This window comes from Bos taurus, chromosome 29 (genome assembly GCF_002263795.3).
Source record: "Bos taurus isolate L1 Dominette 01449 registration number 42190680 breed Hereford chromosome 29, ARS-UCD2.0, whole genome shotgun sequence".
Lineage (NCBI taxonomy): Eukaryota > Metazoa > Chordata > Mammalia > Artiodactyla > Bovidae > Bos > Bos taurus.
The window spans coordinates 48,586,259-48,609,776 of NC_037356.1; the positions used below are offsets into that span (position 1 = coordinate 48,586,259).

General features: G+C 50.3%; 1 protein-coding gene across 2 annotated transcripts in view; it reads left to right on the plus strand.

Annotated features, from left to right (window-relative positions):
• CARS1 (cysteinyl-tRNA synthetase 1) overlaps positions 1-23,518 on the plus strand; it is a 52,697-nt gene that overhangs the window by 24,294 nt on the left and 4,885 nt on the right. For both annotated transcript variants that reach the window (XM_059882922.1, NM_001103249.1), the window contains 11 exon segments: positions 3,013-3,153; positions 3,377-3,465; positions 4,068-4,189; positions 16,611-16,723; positions 17,105-17,233; positions 17,509-17,638; positions 17,717-17,820; positions 18,115-18,212; positions 18,399-18,588; positions 18,942-19,010; positions 19,297-19,378. In XM_059882922.1, coding sequence (XP_059738905.1) covers positions 3,013-3,153; positions 3,377-3,465; positions 4,068-4,189; positions 16,611-16,723; positions 17,105-17,233; positions 17,509-17,638; positions 17,717-17,820; positions 18,115-18,212; positions 18,399-18,588; positions 18,942-19,010; positions 19,297-19,378 — 1,267 coding nt within the window.

Consider the following 23,518-nt stretch of genomic DNA (forward strand, 5'->3'; position numbering starts at 1 on the left):
AAAATCAGATTGATTATATTCTTTGCAGCCAAAGATGGAGAATCTCTATACAGTCAGCAAAAACAAGACTGGAAGCTGACTGTGGCTCAGACCATGAACTCCTTATTGCCAAATTCAGACCCAGCACAGCCTTAAATAAACAAGTAAATAAAAAGAACAGTGGTGCATTAAAAACCAAACCCTGACGCGCCTGCAGTGGCTCTGTGCCCACACACGCATTTTGGTCTTCGCTTTCAGTACAGCACTCAGTGCATGACATGAGGCATTCAGCTCTTAATTACAAAGCAGGATCGGTGTTAAGTGGGTTTCCAGCTGTGGCTAGTGCATTCCGAGCTTGTCTGAGGCACACCAGGCTAAGCTGGGACGTTTGGTAGGTGAGCGGTGTTAAATACATTCTTCAGCTTAATGGTATTTTCAACTTAAGAAGGATCTATAATCCTGTCATGAGTTGACGAAGATCTGTGTCTTTTCCCCCCCTTTTTCTTGACTGATTGCATCAGCGGGGACTTCCAGTTCGATGTTGGGAGAGTGATGAGAGGGGACACGCTTGCATTACACCTCCTCTGAATGGGAAGGCGTCACATTTCTCGCCCTTACGTCTGATACTAACTGCGGGCTTTCTGTAGCTGTTTTCTGTCAAGTTGAGGAAGCGCCCCTCTCTTCCTAGTTGACTGAGGGTTTTTGTCGTGAATGGATGTTGGATTTTGTCTAGTGCTTTTTCTGCATTGATACGAGACGATACTGATACTGATATGGTCATACGGTTTTTCTTTTTTGGTCTGTTGGGTGATAACTTACAGTGTTTGATTTTATAAAGTTGAACCGGGCTTGCATGCGTGTGATGAGCTTGGTTGTGGGATACGATTCTCTTTCTGCTTTTGTAGATTCAACTTGCTGTATTTGTTATCGGTTTTTAGTCTATGTTCGTGAGAGAGACTGTTTTCTTGCACTGTCTTTGGTTCCCGTATTAGGGATACTGTCCTCTTCTGGCTTCTTAAGGTAAAATCTGATTTCAGGTATCTTTCTCTTCTGAGAAACGCATTCTGCGTTACAAATTTCTTCGGAACACTGCTTTTGCTGCGTCCCGTGAATGTTGATAAGTTGTGTCTTCATTCTCTTTGAGTTCTAAGTATTTAAAATTTTTTCTTGAGGTATCTTTTTTGGCCATTATGTTATTTAGAAAGGTGTTGTTTAATCTCCGTGTGTTTGGGGGATAGTCCAGTTACCTTTCTGTTGTAGGCTTCCAGTTTAATTTCACTGCGATCTGATAACACACACTGTTTGATTTCTGTTCCTCTTAAGTGTCTCTGGGTGTGTTTCATGGCCCGAGGGCCCTCTGTCTTGGTAGATGCTCTAAGTGTCTCTGGGTGTGTTTCGTGGCCCAGTGTCTGCTTTCTCTTGGGAACTGCTCCACGTGACTGGAGGGGAATGTGTCTTCCTCCTGTTGGTGGGTGAAGCAGTCTCTTCACAGGTGTCAGTTACGTCCGGTTGATTGATGGTGGTGTTGAGTTCGGCCGTTCCGTCTGATTCTCTGGATCTGCGCACTAGTCTCCAGCCGTGACGCTGGATCCATCTGTTCTTCCTGTAGCTCTGTCGGTGTCTGCCCCGCTGTGTCTGATGCTCTGCTGTGAGGTGCGTACGTATCGAGGGTCACGGTGTCTCTGTGTAGAGTCGCCCCCTTTATCATCATGTGATGCTCTTCTCCGTCCTCCCTTACGGATCCACCAGGAGTGGTTGACTCCTCTCTGCGTGACACCCTTTCAGTCGTTGTAGGAACAGGGTGGCGGCTTTCACTGGGAGGCGGAGCTGGAGCCCGAGTCCCTGTTTCATCAGCCGCTGCCCCATCTCTGCTACCTGTTTCATTCTTTTCTCTTTGGGTTTATTCTGCTCCTTTTTCTCTCACCACTTAGGAGTTTAGCTCATTTTTTGGTTTAAGCATTTAAGGCCATAAATTTTTCTCTAAGTAAAGTTTTTGCTGCTTCTATCTATATTGACATTCTTTTGCTTCTCAATAGGTTTTTATTTCCCCTTTGATCTTGTGTTTTGAAACACATGAATAATCTAGGCGTTCGTTTAATTGGGACCTCCTTCCTCTGCTCTGTCTTGTTCTGTGTTGATCCTGCCGGCAGCGGTGGGCTTTCTGCCCCTTCACGTGGGGCAGGCCCAGAGCTCACTTCCAGCTGCAGCCTGACAGCGCCTGCCTCCCTGGAGCCCTGCCGCCTCTGCCTGCCCGCCCTGGGCACCAGCTGGGTCCTGGGAGGTTTCCCAGGAGCTCTGCTCTGTCTGGGGGCTGCTCCGGGGCCGCCCCGCCCACCTCTGCCCTCCAGGGTCCCTGCTCCCTCCCTCCCGCCTTGTTCTGTGCCTGCGCCCCCGAAGGTGGAGCACAGACCTGGACCACAGACTGCCTGCCCGTCTGCATACCCATCGCCGCTCTAGCTAAGGAGCCGAAGCCCTGGATCCTCCAGGGCAGAGCGCCGGGGCCGCTGGGTCGCTGGGGCTGGGGCGCAGCCCTGACGCTGTCTCATCGTGTCTCAGATGGCGGTTTCTGGGTGTGGCATGAGGACCGCCGTGACAGGACGTGACTCGTTCCGATGCTGCGTCATTGTAGTCGTGACGTGGGGCCTTCAGCTGATGGCACGTGCCCGGCAGGGCGGCCTGGGCACGGAGACCTGCTTCTGGATCGCGGCTCCGTCTGCTGCTCTGAACCTCCCCTCCAGCAGGCGTCCCGGCCGTTGGTGACCACACCGTGTGCCCTCTTGCCCTGCACCAGGAAGCCCTGATGCACTGCTGGGCCTCCCCAGGCCCACCCTGACCCTCCAGGCACACGGTCAGAGCTCCAGCCTCTGGACGGCCAGGCCATCCGTGGGAGCTCTGGGGTCTCCTCCCGGGTCGGGTGCTGGCCGTGCACGGCGAGTCTGTACGCGTGAGTGGACACGGACGCACGTAGACCGCGCCCGCCGTGGGCCCTGGAACTTGCATGCGGGTGCACACATCCTGCTTCCTTTTCTTCAGGCGTTGCTGGAAGAAGCAAAGGATGTGCTTTCTGACTGGCTGGATTCCATGCACGGCAGTGAGGTGACGGACAATTCTATTTTCTCTGAACTGCCCAAATTCTGGGAGGCGGAGTTCCACAAAGACATGGAAGCCCTGAACGTAAGTGTCGCCCTGAATGTAAGTGTCGCAGATGGTCTTGACCTTGGTCTCTTGGGCCGAGGGCCCCGTGACCGAAGGCCTCTCAGGATCCAGACCCTCTTCATTGCGTGTGCAAATTCATTTTGAAAAGACAGCGGGGCTGGGGGTGGTGCATGGGGGAGGGGCGGGGCACCGGGGCCCAGCGGTGCTCAGGCTTCTGGAGCCGGGCTTGCCTTGTCCCCAGGTCCTCCCTCCGGACGTCCTGACCCGGGTTAGTGAGTATGTGCCAGAGATCGTGGACTTTGTCCAGAAGATCGTGGACAACGGTTACGGGTGAGCTCAAGGCTCCAGGAAGGTGTGCCCAGGGGCGCGGGTCTCCGCTGGCTTGGAGAGGAGCAGGGAGGCGCAGGGAGCCGCCAGGGTGGTGGCGGCCCTGGGCTCCCGTCTCAGAGCTGCACGGCACGTGAGCAATGGAAGGGCCACCGTGCGGCTGCAGCGGTCCTGTGAGGGCACACACCCCTTGTCCCTCCCTGAGCCCCCAGCTCCTCTTCTTAAAAGGACACCAGTCTTGCTGTGTCAGGGCCCACCCTGGAGGCCTCGTTTTAACTCAAGCTCCTCTGTAAAAGCCCTTTTTCCAAATGCAGTCAGACGGCGAGGTGCTGGGGGTCAGGGTTGGCAGGCAGAGGCGAGGGCAGCATGCAGGGCAGAGTCACCCGGGCAGGGGGCAGGGCACGGGCCGGGCCGTTGGGGAGTCGGGGGCCCCCATCCCAGCCACGCTCGTCACAGCCCCGTTTGGCCCACTCGGTGGCCACGTTGGAACAGCCTGCTGGCCGGCCTGCTGCACAGGGTGCGGAGCAGACCCCTGTGGCCTCTGGGTCCCCAGGCTGGCCAGTCGGGCAGCTCGTCACACCTTCCCTAACGGCTTTGTGTTCCAGGTATGCTTCAAACGGGTCTGTGTACTTCGACACAGTCAAGTTTGCCAACACTGAGGGGCACAGCTACGGAAAGCTGGTGCCCGAGGCCGTCGGGGACCAGAAAGCCCTGCACGAGGGGGAAGGTAAGTGGACCGGCTGGGGTCACAGCCCGGGGAGCCGTGGCCTCACCCTGCACGGCGTAGGGGCCTAGGCTCACGGGGACCCTGGCTTAAAACTTGAGGGATTTTAGGAGCTCTCTACACGGAACTCCTGAACTGCGTTGTTGCCTAGGGGACAGAGCGGTGAGCAGCCGCCGTGCGGCCCCGCAGAGCAGACAGGCCTCGGCGCCTGGGGTGGGGCTGACTGTTCTCTCAAGGGTCGGGCTGGGCCGGGCTGGACTCCTGCCCGGGGGTGTGGAGAGGACACAGACGGCGCCCTGCTGAGTGAGCGCCCGGCACCCTCACGGGGCAGCAGGGAGCCCGGGGAGGGAAAGCCCCAGAGCGCTTTGATGGAAGGCAGGCAGGGCACCCAGAGGGGCGGGAGACACAGGCTGTTCACTTACAGACCCCAGAAGGCGCCTGGGGCGGACGCCGAGTCGGGCAGGGCAGCCCCTGTCCTGGGACAGGAGCGAGCAGTCATTATCTCTATGGTCGCTGCAGGGAAACCAAGGTGGGGGACTTGGGCCACAGTCAGAGCCTGTTCTGATCTTGAAGGCTCAGCTCTGGGGGTCTGAGCACCTGTGTTTAATCCGTGTAGAGTTTGTTTGCGTTCCGTGTCATAGTATGCTTCAAGCATAGCTCAGTTGCAACGTGTATGAGACTGTCGTTTACACCAGGGATTGCAGTTAGTACTAAACCGTAGCCCGTCGTCCACCGTGATCACTCACACTGCCTACACGAGAGCCCTTGGGCAGAGCTTGGCAACAGGACGGCACACTGGAGAAGGCCGGGCAGCCGCTTGGACGGCCGTGTTGCTGCCACCGTGACGGTGACCCGCGTGTAAAGACAGCCCCCCCCGCCCCACTTAACCCAGATGTGTTAAACAGACACGAGACTTTTCCTGGACCACGCTGGGCTCTGTCTGTCTTTCATTCATAAGTGTTTTCTCCACTCGCACCCTCTCACACCACCAGATGCGCTTGTTGCTGCCAGCGTTTCTGGAAGGCACTGGGGCTGTAAAAATGTTTATCTTGCCTTTTTTTTTTTAACCATGGATATAGTTTTCACATTTTATTGTCTTTACATTTAAACTTCATCATTAGCTACATGGAGCCTAAGTACATAGTGGACCCTAGTCAAAATTTTTGAAACGTGATGCTGAATGGATGTGTGGCTGTAAGGATTTATGACATATTGTAGAAGATAAAGGTTGTTAGTGGGTGTTTGCTTCTGTCTGTCTGCACTTGCAGCCAGGCAGACGTATGAGTCTCTGGGTCGTAGTTGGAGGAAGCACCGTCCAGGACTGAACAGGGGTCCCTGCTTGCTGACTGAGTCTCCACAGACTTGGGAGTCTTTGTCCCGATACGAGGGCGGCTTCGTTATGCAGGTTACAGCTTCCTCAACGTGCGACTTACAGTGTCACACGTTTGGGTCCAGTGACTTCTCCTTATGGGCTCTGTTGTAAAGAGATTCACTTCAGTCGCTCAGTCATGTCTAACTCTTTGCGACCCCATTGACTGCGGCACACCAGGCCTCCCTGTCCATCACCAACCCCCAGCATCTACCCAAACTCATGTCCTTTGAGTCGGTGATGCCATCCAACCATCTCATCCTCTGTCGTAAGCTTCTCCTCCTGTCTTCAATCTTTCCCAGCATCAGGGTCTTTTCCAATGAGTCAGCTCTTTGCATCAGGTGGCCAAAGTACTGGAGTTTCAGCCTCAACATCAGTCCTTCCAATGAACACTCAGGACTGATCTTCTTTAGGATGGACAGCTCAAGAGTCTTCTCCAACACCACAGTTCAAAAGCATCAATTCTTTGGCTCTCAGCTTTCTTCATAGTCCAACTCTCGCATCCATACATGACCACTGGAAAAACCATAGCCTTGTCTAGATGGACCTTTGTTGATAAAGTAATGTCTCTGCTTTTTAATATGCTATCTATGTTGGTCATAACTTCCCTTCCAAGGAGTAAGTGTCTTTTAATTTCATGGCTGCAATCACCATCTGCAGTGATTTTGGAGCCCAAAAAATAAAGTCTGACACTGTTTCCCCATCTATTTGCCATAAAGTGATGGGACCGGATGCCAGGATCTTAGTTTTCTGAATGTTGAGTTTTAAGCCAACTTTTTCACTCTCCTCTTTCACTTTCATCAAGAGGCTTTGTACTTCTTCATTTTCTGCCATAAGGGTGGTGTCATCTGCATATCTGAGGTTATTGATATTTCTCCCAGCAATCTTGATTCCAGCTTGTGCTTCTTCCAGCCCAGCGTTTCTCATGATGTACTCTGCATAGAAGTTAAATAAGCAGGGTGACAGTATACAGCCTTGAAGTACTCCTTTTGCGATTTGGAACCAGTCTGTTGTTCCATGTCCTTCTCTAACTGTTGCTTCCTGACCTGCATACAGGTTTTTCAAGAGGCAGGTCAGGTGGTCTGGTATTCCCATCTCTTTCAGAATTTTCCACAGTTTATTGTGATCCACACAGTCAAAGGCTTTGGCATAGTCAATAAAGCAGAAATAGATGTTTTTCTGGAACTCTTGCTTTTTCCATGATCCAGTGGATGTTGACAATTTGATCTCTGGTTCCTCTGCCTTTTCTAAAACCAGCTTGAACATCTGGAAGTTCACGGTTCACGTATTGCTGAAGCCTGGCTTGGAGAATTTTGAGCATTACTTTACTAGCGTGTGAGATGAGTGCAATTGTGCAGTAGTTTGAGCATTCTTTGGCATGGCCTTTCTTTGGGACTGGAATGAAAACTGACCTTTTCCAGTCCTGTGGCCACTGCTGAGTTTTCCAAATTTGTTGGCGTATTGAGTGCAGCACTTTCACAGCATCATCTTTCAGGATTTGAAAGAGCTCAACTGGAATTCCATCACCTCCACTAGCTTTGTTTGTAGTGATGCTTTCTAAGGCCCACTTGACTTCACATTCCAGGATGTCTGGCTCTAGGTGAGTGGTCACACCATTGTTATTATCTGGGTCTTGAAGATCTTTTTTGTACAGTTCTTCTATGTATTCTTGCCACCACTTCTTAAAATCTTCTGCTTCTGTTAGGTCCATACCATTTCTGTCCTTTATTGAGCCCATCTTTGCATGAAAAGTTCCCTTGGTATCTCAAATTTTCTTGAAGAGATCTCTAGTTGTTCCCATTCTATTGTTTTCCTTGATTTCTTTGCACTGATCACCGAGGAAGGCTTTCTTATCTCTTCTTGCTATTCTTACGAACTTTGCATTCAAATGGGTATATCTTTCCTTTTCTCCTTTGCTCTTCACTTCTCTTCTCTTCTAAGCTATTTGTAAGGCCTCCTCAGACAGCCATTTTGCTTTTTTGCATTTCTTTTTCTTGGGGATGGTCTTGATCCCTGTCTCCTGTACAATATCATGAACCTCCGTCCATAGTTCATCAGGCAGTCTATGTATCAGATCTGGTCCCTTAAATCTATTTGTCTCTTCCATTGTATGATCATAAAGGATTTGATTTAGGTCATACCTGAATGGTCTAGTGGGATTCTCTACTTTCTTCAATTTAAGTCTAAATTTGGCAATAAGGAGTTCATGATCCGAGCCACAGTCAGCTCCCAGTTTTGTTTTTGCTGACTATATAGAGCTTCTCTGCCGGGGTCCAGCCCCGGTGGATCCAGGGAATTCGAAGCGGGGACGGTGTCGGCGAGGATCAGGAAACAACTGCTTAATTAAATGTTAATTAAGGATATAAAGAGTAGTAGAATAAGGATAGCTCAGTGAGGAAATTCAGTGGAGAAAAGAGGCTGAATAATTCAGCCATAAGGTGAGAGAAAGAACTACATGGGGAGACCAAGTTTCGGTGAACAAGGCCCGCACTTTATTTTCCAAAGTAGTTTTTATACCTTAAGTTATGCATAGAGGATAATGGGGGAAGGGGTAGAGTCATGCAGTAAGCCAGGCTTTCTTCCTGCAAACTTATCATATGCAAAAGTTTAGGTGATTTGCATCATCTTCTGGCCCGGAGGCCTGTTAACATTTTAAGAAACTTATTTTTTTCTAAGGTAATTATTCTAAAGTCAGGCGCCACCCTCCAAAAGCATTAGATAAAGTTGCATTCTTATAGGGCAAAGGTGTGGTGGGCTATGACAAGAAAAAGAATTAACTCAAGGGTCCCAGGTTACAAACATTAAAGCTACTACTTACACCAATTATATTAATAGATACACTGCCAGGGACACAGCAGGTAAGGGATATGGAGACTTAGCAGCAAACATTGGCCCAACAAGTGAAAAACCCTCACCAATACAATTTCTCATCAATCTTTTAACTACTCAAAGGAATCTGTATTCAGACAGCTTAGAACATCTCATGCCTCTCACAGTTGGGAGGCTCTGAACAATCACATGTGGTGGGAAAAACCTATTCAGGCAGGCTAGAGGACTTCCAAAGGAGTTTGTAGGTTGAAACACTGTCACACCCAGGAATTATTAACTGGAGCTGTAAGTTAACTCTTTTTTCAGAGAGAGGTAGTGGGGGACAGCTCCCCGTAAAGTCAGAGGTGTAGGTGAGAGCACAAAGCAGAAAGTAGGCAGACTCTGGTTTTGGGGGCAGATGCTCGAGAATTTCCAGGGGGACTCCTGAGGCTCGATCTGCCTTTGCATATGCCGAGCCTCCTTCCTCATGACCTTTGCCAGGGGTGGAACTCCTACTCCCGGCATCTCCCCCTTTTTTATTTCTTAAAACAGCCAGATGCAGCTCAGTTGTGAGCTTCTGAATGTTCTGCCAAAGAATCCTGACAATACAAGGAAGAATGCTCATGAGAAGATTAGACAGAATGTTTTTTCCAGAAATAAAGTTAGAGAAGGTGTGAAAAAAGTCATTAGCTGTTCCAGCGGCCATAAAATCCAGTCGAGAGTGTTCCAGGGTCTGTATTTGATTATGAAGTTTCCCTCAGTCCAGGCCAATGTCAGAGCTGTTCCAAACACCTGAGATATGATTTTTGATTTTTTCCCATTCATAATCTGTCTCGTTTACCTTTAAAGATGTCACACATATCCACCAGTAATCAGCGTGGCAAGACAGAGCCATTTTCACTTTTAAAGCCTGTAATCAGTCCCAGTGTGCATTATTGCCTCTTATAAGGCATCTACTCTCATCTCTAATTTCCTATCTATAGCTTCCTGTGTTGCTAGAGTTAGAGAAACATTTTTAGACATGGTATCAACATATTGGGCAGTATGCACTTGTTGAGTCAGTGATATTGCTGTCACAGTAACAGAAGCAATTGTGGTTATTAAAGCTGCTATTCCCAGGATAAGCAAGCCCACAAACCATCACGATCGCATTAAATCCTGTAGTTGTTGTAATACAGCAAGACCAAAATTAACATATCAATAAGTGGTTATATCATAAGATAAGGTGGACGTTGTTACACTACAAAGGAGCAAACATTATACTGAGGGTTTAAACAAGATGAGAGCATGCATTGTTCACAAGTCACTACATTGGGTCCACCAGTGAAAGTCACATGTACATTAAGTTTTCCAGAATCGTTGGTAAAGAGAAAAACATAAGGAGAGGGTAGACAAGCCAAAACAGAATAAGTAGAATTATTTTCTGGTTGGAGTTCGCGCTGCAGCAGCCTCGTCAGTCTCGCCGGGATCTCGATGTTTATCTTGCCTCCCCTTCCGGCGGGCTCCTCTTTTGTGATGGAAGCAATGAGGGAAGCGGATGTCTGGGGGACTGCAACATGGTGGATCAGCCTGTCCCGGATCTAAATTGGAGAATCTGCATCCTGTGGAAAAATACAAGCGCGTCCTCGACCGCTAGTTAATAATGGGTCAGGACCCTTCCATTGTCCGGAGAGGAGGTCCTTCCATTTAACTAATGGTTTTGCATTCAATTGCTCGGGACACAAATGGCGAAGCATTGCAGTAGTTCTGGCTGAATCAGTATTTAAAATATTTATTACGAAAAGAGCGTGTTGCAAGATTTGATGGGGAGAACTATACTTAAACTCCCCTTCTTTAATTTTTTGAATTTGGATTTTTAATGTTTGATGTGCTCTTTTCACAATGGCTTGTCCCTGGAGATTATAAGGGATGCCTGTATTATGTTTAATTTGAAACTTTATACAAAATTCCTGAAAAGACTTAGAAGTAAAAGCAGGAGCATTGTCAGTTTTCAAAGCTTTTGGTAGGCTCAAATATGAAAAACAAGTAAAGAGATGCTGTATTACATCTTTAATTGCTTCCCCTGTACGAGCAGTTGCAATAATAACATGAGAAAAGGTATCTACAGTTACATGAACAAAGGACAGTTTTCCAAATGAAGAGACATGAGTTACATCCATTTGCCAGAGTACGTTAGGTTTGAGACCGCGAGGATTGACTCCCACAGGTAGACTATTATAAACAGTGGGGCAGTGTAAGTAAGAATGCACAATCCCTCGAGCAGTCTCTCTGGGAATTTGGAATTGATATCTTAAAGCAGTAGCGTATTGATGATGGAGTAAGTGAGAGGCTCTGGCCTCCTCAATCACAGTAGCCACTGTGTTTCTGGTTAACAAGTCAGCCAAATCATTAAAGGCATTTAAAGGGCCAGGCAATCCGGAATGAGCCCGAATGTGTCCACTGACAAATATTTTATTTCTTTTCCAAATTTGTTGCTGTAATTTAGTTAACAGATCAAATATGGTAGTCTTATTTTCAGGCGAAACCACAGTTTCAACGTGTGGAAACAACCTGACAATATACTGAGAATAAAGGTTAAATTCCTCATCTGCAAACATAGCAAAAGCCTCTACGACTGCTGTTATTTCAGCTCTTTGAGCTGAAGTTTTTTGTGTTTTTAAAACTTTTTGGTGATTTTTAGTAACTATGGAGGCCTTACCGTCTGTTGACCCGTCAGTAAAAACTATTTGAGTGTTTGGAACAGGAGATTGTTTACGTCTGACAGGGAAAATAACTGGATGTCTGGATATAAAATTTAGCAAAACATATGAAGGTAAATGATGCAAAAATTTGACCAAAATAGTTTTTCATAGCAATCTGTCAATTTTTAAACATTAGAAGAGCATCAGGTTGTTCCTTATTATATGGAATTACAATTTCTGATGGCTCTTTACCAAATAATTCAATGCTCCGCTTTTTTCCTTTGATATCAAAATAGCTATCAATCCTGGATAAGAGGCCACTACTTTTTTAGTTTGAGCGGGAAGATGGACCCACTGTAGGGGGCCATCTTGCCATAAAACCAATTTTTTGTCTGGTTACCCCAATTACACCTATGGGGGTTTTATGGCAAAGGAATTGTCAAGCAGTTGTCAATTTAATTTTTAAAATTTTTAAAATTTACATTTTAACAACATAAATTTAGAGATATGTTAATTTAGGTCTAATGTTTAGTTTAGGTCTCGGTATAAATTTAAATAATAAATGTATAATCTCCTTATCTCATTTTGGTATACAGATATATCTAAATGCAAAATGTATTTATATATGTATTTTTATATGGCAACAAGTATAAACTTATTGACATAATCAATGTACTTGAATTAATCTTTATAATTAATACATTAATTAATATATATTACAGCAATACAACACGTACACAGCTAATACCAACCAACACAAACCAATGTACTGCAATAATATATGTCACACATATATAATATAATTATACAGTATATAGAACATATATCATCACAGCACATCAATCCGTACCAATTAATATCAGCCACACACACATTATATTACTGCAATATATATTTAATTATACAGTATGTATATAATATGCATATATAGTATACATATTAATGTATATACAAATTAAGTATAGATCTATAAGTAGAATTAGGTATACCTTTATTATGTTTTATTTATACCTATACCTAATTAGGCAAACTGTAATTAGGCAAATATATTTATATTATGTATTTATAATAATATATAAAGTATTGTTAATTGTACCGCCTGTTGATAACTAAGAAATTGAGAAAACCCTTCTCTGAGTATCTCCTATTTGAGACAGCACGTCCCTCCCCCATAGGGTAAAGGGGAGCGTAGGAACTACATAGGGTTGGAAAGTTCCACAGGTATCCTCAAACTGCCAATCTAACATTTTTGAACTTTTAACTACTGTGGGGGCTTGAGGGCAAATGAAACAAAATTTGACCCCTGAAATCTATCAGGGCAACTTGCCAATCATCACTATTTTGTAAAAGACTTGCAGTTGATCCTTATTGAATGGAATTACTATATTTGCTACTTCTTTTCTAAAAAGTTCCACACTTCTTTTTTCCTCCTTTTATAATTAATTGTGCCACCAAGCTGGGATAAGATAAAACTGTTTTTCTTGGGGTCACTGGTAGATGGAACCAATGGGCCTTTTTGTCACAATCACCCTGTAGGTGTATGTTTTGGGGCAAGAATGATTTAATCTCATCTTTTGGTAATATTAATCCTAATTAACTGATCATTTAAAGTCTCATCTACTTAAACAAGAGCCAACTCTGTCTCATTAGTCAACTTTCTCTTAGAACTGGAATTAGGATCACTTTTTAAACAATCAAACAAAGGCTTTAAATCTACAGTAGTCAGTTTTAAATGTGGGCGTATCCAATTAATGTCCCCTAATAATTTTTAGAAATCATTTAAAGTTATTAAACAATCTCTCCACAGCTTCAAAGGGGCATTATCAGTTTTCAAAACTTTTGGCAGACCTAAACATGAGAAGCAAGTAAAGAGGTGTTGCACAACATCTTTATAAGCTTCTCCAATTACCGTTTTGTAACGTAAATCTGGTCTATAGCTTTTTAGATGACAAACAACCATCTAATCTTTGCTTGAATACTTCCAGCAACGGGGAACTCACTACTCTTCAAGGTTTTAAACTCTCCCTCACCTTTTTCTCTACAGCATTCCCACCCCGCATACCACTTTCTCTAATGCCACCAACTCATTTTCAGTAGTATGTGTTGGCCAGGAGCTGGGTCAGTCTTTCCCAGAAATGTTAAGAGATGTCTGTTCCTGTGTCTAATAGCCCTGACATTTTACTTTCTTGAATTAAAAGATCTTTTAAAGGCCTTGGAGCTGTGATTTCCTGCACCCAAAAACTAGATTACTAGATCCAAATCCTCTGGGGCCCCTAGCTTGAGAAGTCAAGGTTTTTCTTGTCTGATGTAAGGTAAAAGCAAAAACTGTTATTCTCTGACCTTTATTAATTTGCACAGTTTTAGTAGGCGGTGAGATCAAAACCTTTAATTTCTCAATATAATCAGAATCTACTACACCATGCACCACCGAAATTCCTTGAAAAGAAAGCGAACTACACCCTAGCACAAGTCCTACAAGGCCCTCAGACAGGGGGCCAGCCACTCCCGATGGAATTGGAGCAACCAGCATGTTAGGGGTTAATACTGTTGCTAAATCCCCTTACCGTTCTGCTTGGTCATAAGAGAAACACTTTTTATTTGTAGAATCCTTTTCTATTACGATTATTTTTCTTTCCTTTTTTCTTTTTTTCACTTTTTTCTTTTTTCTTTTTATTTTTCTCCTTTTTTTTTTTATGCTTGGGTGAGGCCCCCCTGAGGGGTTTTTCTGCAAGGAGCAGGCTCTGTATATTGTGTATTCTTGAAAAGCTCCTTAGTTTAAAAGAAAATTTTTTTTTGTCTTTTTCAGCCTTAGGCAGTGGTCTGGGAGGCTTTGGATGTAAACTGGGGAATTCCTAGGCCCTGGGAGGTGCAAGCGGAGGTGGGGTAGTCGCCTTAAATCAGAAATTGTTGGATAAATTTTTAAAGGTTTGTGTAGAGGGGGAAGGGGGCTCACCAGGGCGCCCTGCCGCAGCGTCCTGTAAGCCCTCTCACTCCTCAGGAGGTAGAGCACAGTCTCCCTCCTTTTCTTCGTCAATGGCAGAAAATATGATCTGCACAGAAGGTGGAGACCCACTACCATCCACCGCTATAGCCTCTCCCATAGGCTATCCCACAGCCTCATGACGAGGGTCCAGAACATTTTTAATCATATTTATAGGATAAGTTTTTAGTTGTTTTTTTTTTTTGCTTTTGTTTTTTTTACCTTCACCCAAGTATCTAAATTAAGAATACCCTCTTCTGGAAACCAAGGACACTATTCTTATACAAATGAAAAAAATGATTGAATGGTAGATTTTTTAAACTTTGATTCCTCTCTTAATAACTGCAAAATTACTCCTATAAAGAGCTGTCTTTCATTTGATTCAGTGTTTGATTTTGGTGTTGACCATCTGGTGATGTCCATGTATAGAGTCTTCTCTTGTGTTGTTGGAAGAGGGTGTTTGCTATGACCAGTGCATTTTCTTGGCAAAACTCTATTAGCCTTTGCCCTGCTTCATTCCGTATTCCAAGGCCAAATTTGCCTGTTACCCCAGGTGTTTCTTGACTTCCTACTTTTGCATTCCAGTCCCCTATAATGAAAAGGACATCTTTTTTGGGTGTTAGTTCTACAAGGTCTTGTAGGTTTTCACAGAACTGTTCAACTTCAGCTTCTTCAGCGTTACTGGTTGGGGCATAGACTTGGATTACTGTGATATTGAATGGTTTGCCTTGGAAATGAACAGAGATCATTCTGTCGTTTTTGAGACTGCACCCAAGTACTGCATTTCGGACTCTTTTGTTGACCATGATGGCTACTCCATTTCTTCTAAGGGATTCTTGCCCGCAGTAGTAGATATAATGGTCATCTGAGTTAAATTCACCCATTCAGTCCATTTAGTTCGCTGATTGCTAAAATGTCGACGTTCATTCTTGCCATCTCCTGTCTGACCACTTCCAATTTGCCTTGATTCATGGACCTAACATCCCAGGTTCCTATGCAATATTGCTCTTTACAGCATCGGACCTTGCTTCCGTCACCAGTCACATACAAAACTGGGTGTTGTTTTTGCTTTGGCTCCATCCCTTCATTTTTTCTAGAGTTATTTCTCTAGAAATAACTGATCTCCAATAGCATATTGGGCACCTACCGAGCTGGGGAGGTCATCTTTCAGTGTCCTATCTTTTTGCCTTTTCATACGGTTCCTGGGGTTCTCAAGGCAAGAATACTGAAGTGGTTTGCCATTCCCTTCTCCAGTGGGCCACGTGTTTTAAAGACACAGCAGATGACACAGAAACGTGGAGAGAAGATCCAGTGGCATGTCAGGCTTGGCCGCTGCGTGGGGTGGGGTTGTCGGGCAGACAAGTCAGACCACAGGGCACATGTGGGACCAGAAGTGACCCTGGAGTGGGGCAGAGGGAGGCTGGAGCACAGAGCCGGTGTCACGAGGCCGGGACACTGGGGACACGTGAAGGCTGGGGGAGGAGCGTGTGGGACAGAAGAGCCTGTTAGAAGCCTTCAGAGTTAAGTTTATAAAGTTGGAAACACTCGTGGCCACGTGTGTTATAACGAAGAACGTAAAGCCCCCAGTGTGAGTTATCTGTCCTGGGAATGGTGGGCAGAGAGGGTCGGCACTCCAGGTCAGGTCACGTGTCTGAGAAACTGCCGACGCCGGGGTGATGTGATCACGGTGAGAACAGGCGTGCGGCCCATAGGGGCACGTGTCCCACTCGGTGGGCGCCTGGGCTCCCCTTCTATGGATGAAAACCCCACAGACCCGCACGTCAGGACAGCAGGATGCCCGCAGTCGTCGCGTAGTTCTCGTCCCGGCGCATCCGCCTGTGGAATGTCTTCCTGGGTCTGTCGAGTCTCCCAGGGGCTCTGTGTTTAGCGCCCGGCGCCACCCCTTGGTCCAGAGGGGCCTCCGTCCAGCTCTTTTCTCGGCCGCTGACACACTGCCTCCCAGGTTCCTCCTGCTGTGGCCGCGTTTGCAGCCTGGACGTGAGAGTCTGTGTCACTCCTGTCCTGGAGTTTTCCACCAGGGACCTGGAAGACCCTCTCGGGCCTGAGTGCCTCAGCCAGCACAGCCCCGATACCCAGGGGCACGCTCTACGTGCAGGCTGGGCTCAGGGCGGGTGTTATGTTCACAGCAGCTGCTGTGCCCATGTGGGCTGGGGGCTCTCCTGTGGGTGGGTTCCCTTCTGGGGGGACCAGCGGGGGTCCCGACTTGCAGCCTCCAGGCCCAGCGCGCTGTGCAGAGTGGCCCGGCTCACACCTCCCAGAATCCGGCCCAGAGGCCACCGATGTTAGTACAGGAGCCTGCCCACTCGAGCCGGCGTCCCCGAGGCAGGCACGCGGGAACAGCCCCTCACCCCTGCACCCGAGGCAGGCCCTCGAGAGCAGCCCCTCACACCTGTCCCTGAGGCAGGCCCGCGGGAACCGCCCCTCACACCTGCACTCCGCTCCATCATCATCCTGATGCAGGGGCTGCGGGGGTGGGGGGCAGTGGGGTGCAGGGGTGGGGGTCCAATAAACACATAACTCACACATCCCTGGGCTGAGATGATCCCACGCTCCCCACGTCCGCAGGCGACCTGAGCGTCTCTGCAGAGCGCCTGAGTGAGAAGCGGTCCCCCAATGACTTTGCGCTCTGGAAGGCCTCCAAGCCCGGGGAGCCGTCCTGGCCCTGCCCCTGGGGCAAGGTGAGTGTGGCTGGGGGTGGGGGGGAACGCATCCCTGCAAGGCCCACTCCCCATGGGGTCATCACCTTCCCCCTGTGGCCGGTGGGATGGGACTGGAGCACCTCGGAGCCCTGCATCCCAACCATCTCTGACCTGAGCTGTTGGGGGTGTCCGCCCTCTAATGTTGCCTGTGACGACGGTCCTGGTGGCGCGAGCCAGGTGGCCAGGGGTGTTGGAGCAGGGGCCCGGCAGCGACACGGCCTCGGCCTTCACGGGGTTCGCCGTTCCCTGCGGTCTTTCCGCGTGTGGGACTCGACCCCCTGCTCCCGCGGAGCTCGGTTTCTGGGGGTCGCGGCCACGGAGGCCAGGCGGGGCGCTCCCTCACTGAGTGTGGGTCCCCAGGGGCGCCCCGGATGGCACATCGAGTGCTCGGCCATGGCGGGCACCCTCCTGGGAGCCTCGATGGACATCCACGGAGGGGGCTTCGACCTCCGCTTCCCTCACCACGACAACGAGCTGGCGCAGTCAGAGGTAGGGGCCTCGGCCGCTGTCTGGGCAGGTGGGTGGGCAGGGGGTGCGCGGCGAGTGCTCTCCAGCAGAGCCTGGCCTCCGAGTCAGGGGAGTGTGAATCGGATTGTTTGGTCTGATTCGCACATGAGCAGCCTGGCCTTCGCAGCGCAGGCCTGGACCCGCCCGTCCTCACTTCCTGCCAGGGCCCTGCCCAGCACAGGGTCCCCTCTCTGAGCCCCCTGGGCCTGCGGAGGTGCCCTGAGCCCCGCCCCCGCCCCTCCCGCCCGTGTGTGCAGGCCTACTTTGAGAACGACTGCTGGGTCAGGTACTTCCTGCACACAGGCCACCTGACCATCGCGGGCTGCAAGATGTCCAAGTCGCTCAAGAACTTCATCACCATTAAAGACGCCCTGAAGAAGCACTCAGGTAAGGAGCCCCCAGCGCCCCTGTCCGCGCGGGTGCCGCCGGCTGGGGCGGAGCCTCAGGCTGCCCTTCTGCCCGCAGCCCGCCAGCTGCGCCTGGCCTTCCTCATGCACTCGTGGAAGGACACGCTGGACTACTCGGCCAACACCATGGAGTCGGCGCTGCAGTACGAGAGGCTCCTCAATGTAGGTCCCGCCCCGCGCCCCTCGGCCTCGCGAGGGCCTCGCTCCTCCTGGACAAAAGGGGATGTGGGGGCTGAGCTGGGGGGCGGCTGAGCCGCTTTGCCGGTGCGCCCCGTCTCACCTACGTGGGCGCCTGCCGGCCACCCCAAGGGACCCCAAAGCCGAGATGGGACTCTGGTCCTGCAGAGAAACCTTTTGGTCCCCTTCCTGCCCTCTGCTGTGTGCGGGGCTGGGTGGTGCCCAGAGCAGCTCAGGCTCTTTTCAGAAATTCTCCTGAACGGGGTTTTCTAACTTCAGGAGTTTTTCTTAAACGTGAAAGACCTCCTCCGAGCCCCCGTGGAGGTGGCCGCTCAGTTTGAGAAGTGGGAGGACGAGGAAACGGAGCTGAACAAGAGGTGAGGCGGCACCTTGTCCCTGGGCCTGCACGGTCTCCCATTGTGCCCACTGACGGGGGGTGAGGGGGCAGCTGGTGACTCCGTCCCCGCTGTCCGTGCGGAACCGTGCTCAGAACCATCACGCTGCGGGCCGCCCCAGGCAGAGCTGTCCGGCTGACGGCGCCCCGCCTTCCTCTTCCCGCTCAGCTTTTACAAGAAGAAGGCCGCGGTTCACCAGGCGCTCTGTGACAACATCGACACGCGCACAGTCCTGGAGGAGATGCGGGCTCTGGTCGGCCAGTGCAACCTCTACATGGCGGCCCGCAAGGCCGCCCGGAGGAGGCCCCACCGCGTCCTGCTGGAGAGCATCGCCCACTACCTCACACACATGCTGAAGGTGAGCGGCCCGCGCCGGCTTTCGTCCCTCTTGTCTGGGGTTTGACGAGCAGAAGTACTTGCCAGCAGTCCCCAATGCCTCGTTCAGCATGCTCTCTCCCTGCTGATGAGTCCTGGGGGTCTCTGCAGGAGGCTCTGTCGTCCAGTGGCCTTGGCTGGGGGCCAGAGGGGTTGTGGGAACCAGACCCGTCCTGCAGCGGTGGGCGGGCACCTCAGCCTGGGTCTCAGTCTCTAACTGCCCCACCACTACCCGCGCCGGGTAGGGCCTGGGGCACCGCCGCCCGCGCATCGCAGATGCGGTCCCTGCCTGCTGTCTCTCAGCCACGTGTCCTGCACGCTTGCTTCTTTCCCTAGATCTTCGGGGCCATAGAAGAGGAAAGCTCCTTGGGTTTCCCCATCGGAGGAGCTGGAACCAGCCTCAATGTGAGTAAAGCCCTCCCGGGCCAGGACTCCCTGCTGCCCCTGCCCCCAGGACCGCGTTCCCTCCTGGATGTCTGAGACCAGGCTTCTATGAACTCCAGGCTCAGGCCACTGGGGGGGACCCTCTTACTGTCCTGCCTGTGCCGCCATGCGGGCGCCCCCACGCCTGTGGCCCCGCGTTGGACAGGCTCGCACATCTGTTGGCAGCCCCGCCCTGAGGCGCGTGTGCCGGGCTCTGACCTTCACAAACAGGGCGCCTGTCACAGCAACCCAAACGTTCTCTCTGCAGCTGGAGTCCACGGTCATGCCCTACCTGCAGGTGCTGTCGGAGTTCCGGGAAGGGGTGCGGCGGATCGCCCGTGAGCACAGAGGTGCGGTGTGCCTGGCGGGGCTCCGTGGCCTGGGGCGTCCGCAGGCCGAGGACTGGAGGGGTCCTGTCCTTGGCCGCAGAGGCCCGTGGTGACTGCACAGCGTCTCCTGGGGCGGCTCTGGAGTCTGCTCCGGCTTTGCTGTCTGCACCCTGCCTGCCCCTCGTGCTCGCCCGAGAGCCTGAGGATGGGGGGGTGCAAACATGTCCTCTCGGGCGGCTCTGAGCGGCTGTCGGACGGGCAGCTAACCGCGTCAGAAAGGCAGTCCGCTTCCCCTTCTGCTGGTCTGGACTCACGGCGACCAGCAGGGCTGACCTGAGCCTGCAGTGGGCAGCGAAGCCCCGGGCTGTGCAGGCGGGGAGGGGCGAGGCTGCAGCTGCAGGTGTGGCGAGGTGGTCCTGAGATGGCCACTGCGGGGCGTGCTCCTTCCTGCCTGGAGCTGGGCTCAGAGCTTGGCACCTGCAAGGCCGAGAGGTGCCCCAGGGACGTCGCCTGCCGGCCCACGTCCAGGATGCCCATTCTCCTTGCTGGCCTCCCTGGCGGCCACGTAGCTGCGTCCTTCCAGGAGGCCTGCTGGCCCCTGGCCGCCCTTGCTCTGTGCACAGGCTCCCCCACCCCACCTGGAGCAGGTCCGCCCAGTGCCCTGCACCCAGCCCACTGCTGCCCCAGACTCGTGGGCCGCTCCTCCAGCTTGGACTCTCCGGGTAGAAGCCTTGGCTTCACTCCTGCCACCGTGGCGGTGGCGGGGCTGGAAGCTTCCATCGCCACCTGCGAGCTTCTCCCCTCCCTGGAGGCCAGCTCGCCCTCTGTGCTCCTCTTTTAGGGTCGTGTGAGTTGTTCTCAGAAATTTGTTGCATACATTTAAGAGTCGGTTTATTGAATTCCTCGGAAATATCCAACTGGGGTTTTCCCTTTAAAAAATAGTTTATTGAGGTGAAATTCACATGACGTAAAAGCGGCCACACTGAGGTACCGTTCGGGCTCCCAGGGCCTTCCTGGCCCGTGCAGCGCCGCCGCCTTCCGGCCCCCAAACGTCCCCGCCCTCCAGAGGCGCTCCCCTCCCCCAGCCTCCGGCTGCCGCCAGCCTGCCCTCTGTCTCGGGGTTGTCCCGTTGCGGGCGTGTTCCGTAAACGGATCACGCAGCAGAGGAGATGGTCGGATGGCATCGCCGCCTCAGTGAACGTGAGTCTGAGCCAACCCTGGGCGGTGGTGAGGGACAGAGAAGCCTGACGTGCTGCGCCCGTGGGTCGCAGAGTGGGATGTGTCGTGACAGCTGAACAGCAAGAACCGCTGCGTGTAACCTCGTTTGTTTGTTTGTTTCCACGTTGTTCCCTGGGAAGTTCAGAGAGATGCCAGGGTCGGTAGACTCCCTGGGATGCTAACCCGGCGCTCCCGTCTCTTCAGTTCACTCTGTTCTCCCAGATTTCTCTTGAGTTTCATCCAGAGATAAAGATGGGGCTTTTCGCCAGCAGGGGCAGGGAGCAGACCCCTTCCAGCCTGTTCTTTGGCTGCTTTTGTCTGGCTTTTCAGCAGAATGTTTTCGAGGTTACCCACGCTGTGGCACGTGGCCGTGCCCCCTTCCTCTTTAAATCCGTGATTCTCCACTGCACGTGCGTGCTGCCTTCTGTCCATCTGTCAGCCCTGGGTGGACGGATGGACAGTGTGCACCTTTGGTGCACGGCACTGCTGTGAATGCGTGTGTGTAAGTGTCAGCTTGGCTCCCTGTGCTCAGGTGTTTTGGGTGCACGCCTAGGAGAGGAGTTGAGGGGCCTTTAGTAGTTCTGTGTCTAACGTCTGTGTAGTGAGTATACTGAAAAGTGCTCAGTTGTGTCTGACTCTGCGACCCCACGGACTGTTGCCTGCCAGGCTCCTCTGTCCATGGGATTCTCTGGGCAACAATACTGGAGTGGGTTGTCATTCCCTTCTCCAGGGGATCTTCCCGACCCAGGGATCGAACCTGGGTCTCCTGCATTCAGTTCAGTCAATTCAGCTCAGTCGTGTCCAACTCTTTGCGACCCCATGAATCCCAGCACGCCAGGCCTCCCTGTCTATCACCAACTCCCGGAGTTCACCCAGACTCACGTCCATCGAATCAGTGATGCCATCCAGCCATCTCATCCTCTGTCGTCCCCTTCTCCTCTTGCCCCCAATCCCTCGCAGCATCAGAGTCTTTTCCAATGAGTCAACTCTTAGCATTAGGTGGCCAAAGTACTGGAGTTTCAGCTTTAGCATCATTCCTTCCAAAGAAATCCCAGGGCTGATCTCCTTCAGAATGGACTGGTTGGATCTCCTTGCAGTCCAAGGGACTCTCAAGAGTCTTCTCCAACACCACAGTTCAAAAGCATCAATTCTTTGGTACTCAGCCTTCTTCACAATCCAACTCTCACATCCATACATGACCACAGGAAAAACCATAGCCTTGACTAGACGGACCTTTGTTGTCAAAGTAATGTCTCTGCTTTTCAATATGCTATCTCGGTTGGTCATAACCTTTCTTCCAAGGAGTAAGCGTCTTTTAATTTCATGGCTGCAGTCACCATCTACAGTGATTCTGGAGCCCAAAAAAATAAAGTCTGACACTGTTTCCACTGTTTCCCCATCTATTTCCCATGAAGTGATGGGACCAGATGCCATGATCTTCGTTTTCTGAATGTTGAGCTGTAAGCCAACTTTTTCACTCTCCACTTTCATTTTCATCAAGAGGCTTTTGAGTTCCTCTTCACTTTCTGCCATAAGGGTGGTGTCATCTGCATATCTGAGGTTATTGATATTTCTCCCGGCAATCTTGATTCCAGCTTGTGCTTCTTCCAGCCCAGCGTTTCTCATGATGTACTCTGCATAGAAGTTAAATAAGCAGGGTGACAATATACAGCCTTGATGTACTCCTTTTCCTATTTGGAACCAGTCTGTTGTTCCATGTCCAGTTCTAACTGTTGCTTCCTGACCTGCATATAGGTTTCTCAAGAGGCAGGTCAGGTGGTCTGGTATTCCCATCTCTTTCAGAATTTTCCACAGTTTATTGTGATCAACACAGTCAAAGGCTTTGGCATAGTCAATAAAGCAGAAATAGATGTATTTCTGGAACTCTTGCTTTTTCGATGATCCAGCAGATGTTGGCAATCTGATCTCTGGTTCCTCTGCCTTTTCTAAAACCAGCTTGAACATCTGGAAGTTCACTGTTCACGTATTGCTGAAGCCTGGCTTGGAGAATTTTGAGCATTACTTTACTAGCGTGTGAGATGAGTGCAATTGTGCGGTAGTTTGAGCATTCTTTGGCATTGCCTTTCTTTGGGATTGGAATGAAAACTGACCTTTTCCAGTCCTGTGGCCACTGCTGAGTTTTCCAAATTTGCTGGCATATTGAGGGCAGCACTTTCACAGCATCATCTTTCAGGATTTGAAAGAGCTCAACTGAAATTCCATCACCTCCACTAGCTTTGTTCATAGTGATGCTTCCTAAGGCCCACTTGACTTCACATTCCAGGATGTCTGGCTCTAGGTCAGTGATCACACCATCGTGATTATCTGGGTCGTGAAGCTCTTTTTTGTACAGTTCTTCTGTGTATTCTTACCACCTCTTCTTAATATCTTCTGCTTCTGTTAGGTCCATACCATTTCTGTCCTTTATCGTGCCCATCTTTGCATGAAATGTCCCCTTGGTATCTCTGATTTTCTTGAAGAGATCTCTAGTCTTTCCCATTCTGTTGTTTTCTTCTATTTCTTTGCATTGATCGCTGAGGAAGGCTTTCTTATCTCTTCTTGCTATTCTTTGGAATTCTGCATTCAGATGCTTTTATCTTTTCTTTTCTCCTTTGCTTTTTGCTTCTCTTCTTTTCACAGCTATTTGTAAGGCCTCCCCAGATAGCCATTTTGCTTTTTTTGCATTTCTTTTCCATGGGGATGGTCTTGATCCCTGTCAAGACCATTACCCGTAGGGATAGGTCAGAGCTGCAGAGAGGGATGTGGAGGGCCCATGGGCCCGGGTCTGCCCACAGCTGAACCTGCCGTGCCCCGGGGCCGGGGTCTAGGGCCAGAGGGTCTCAAGAGCAGCTCTTGGTGTCGGTAGGATATGGGTTTAGCTGGGGTGAATTTTTAGCCCTTACAAGGGCAGCTTGTAAGCAAGCCCTTCACACCCGGTGCAGA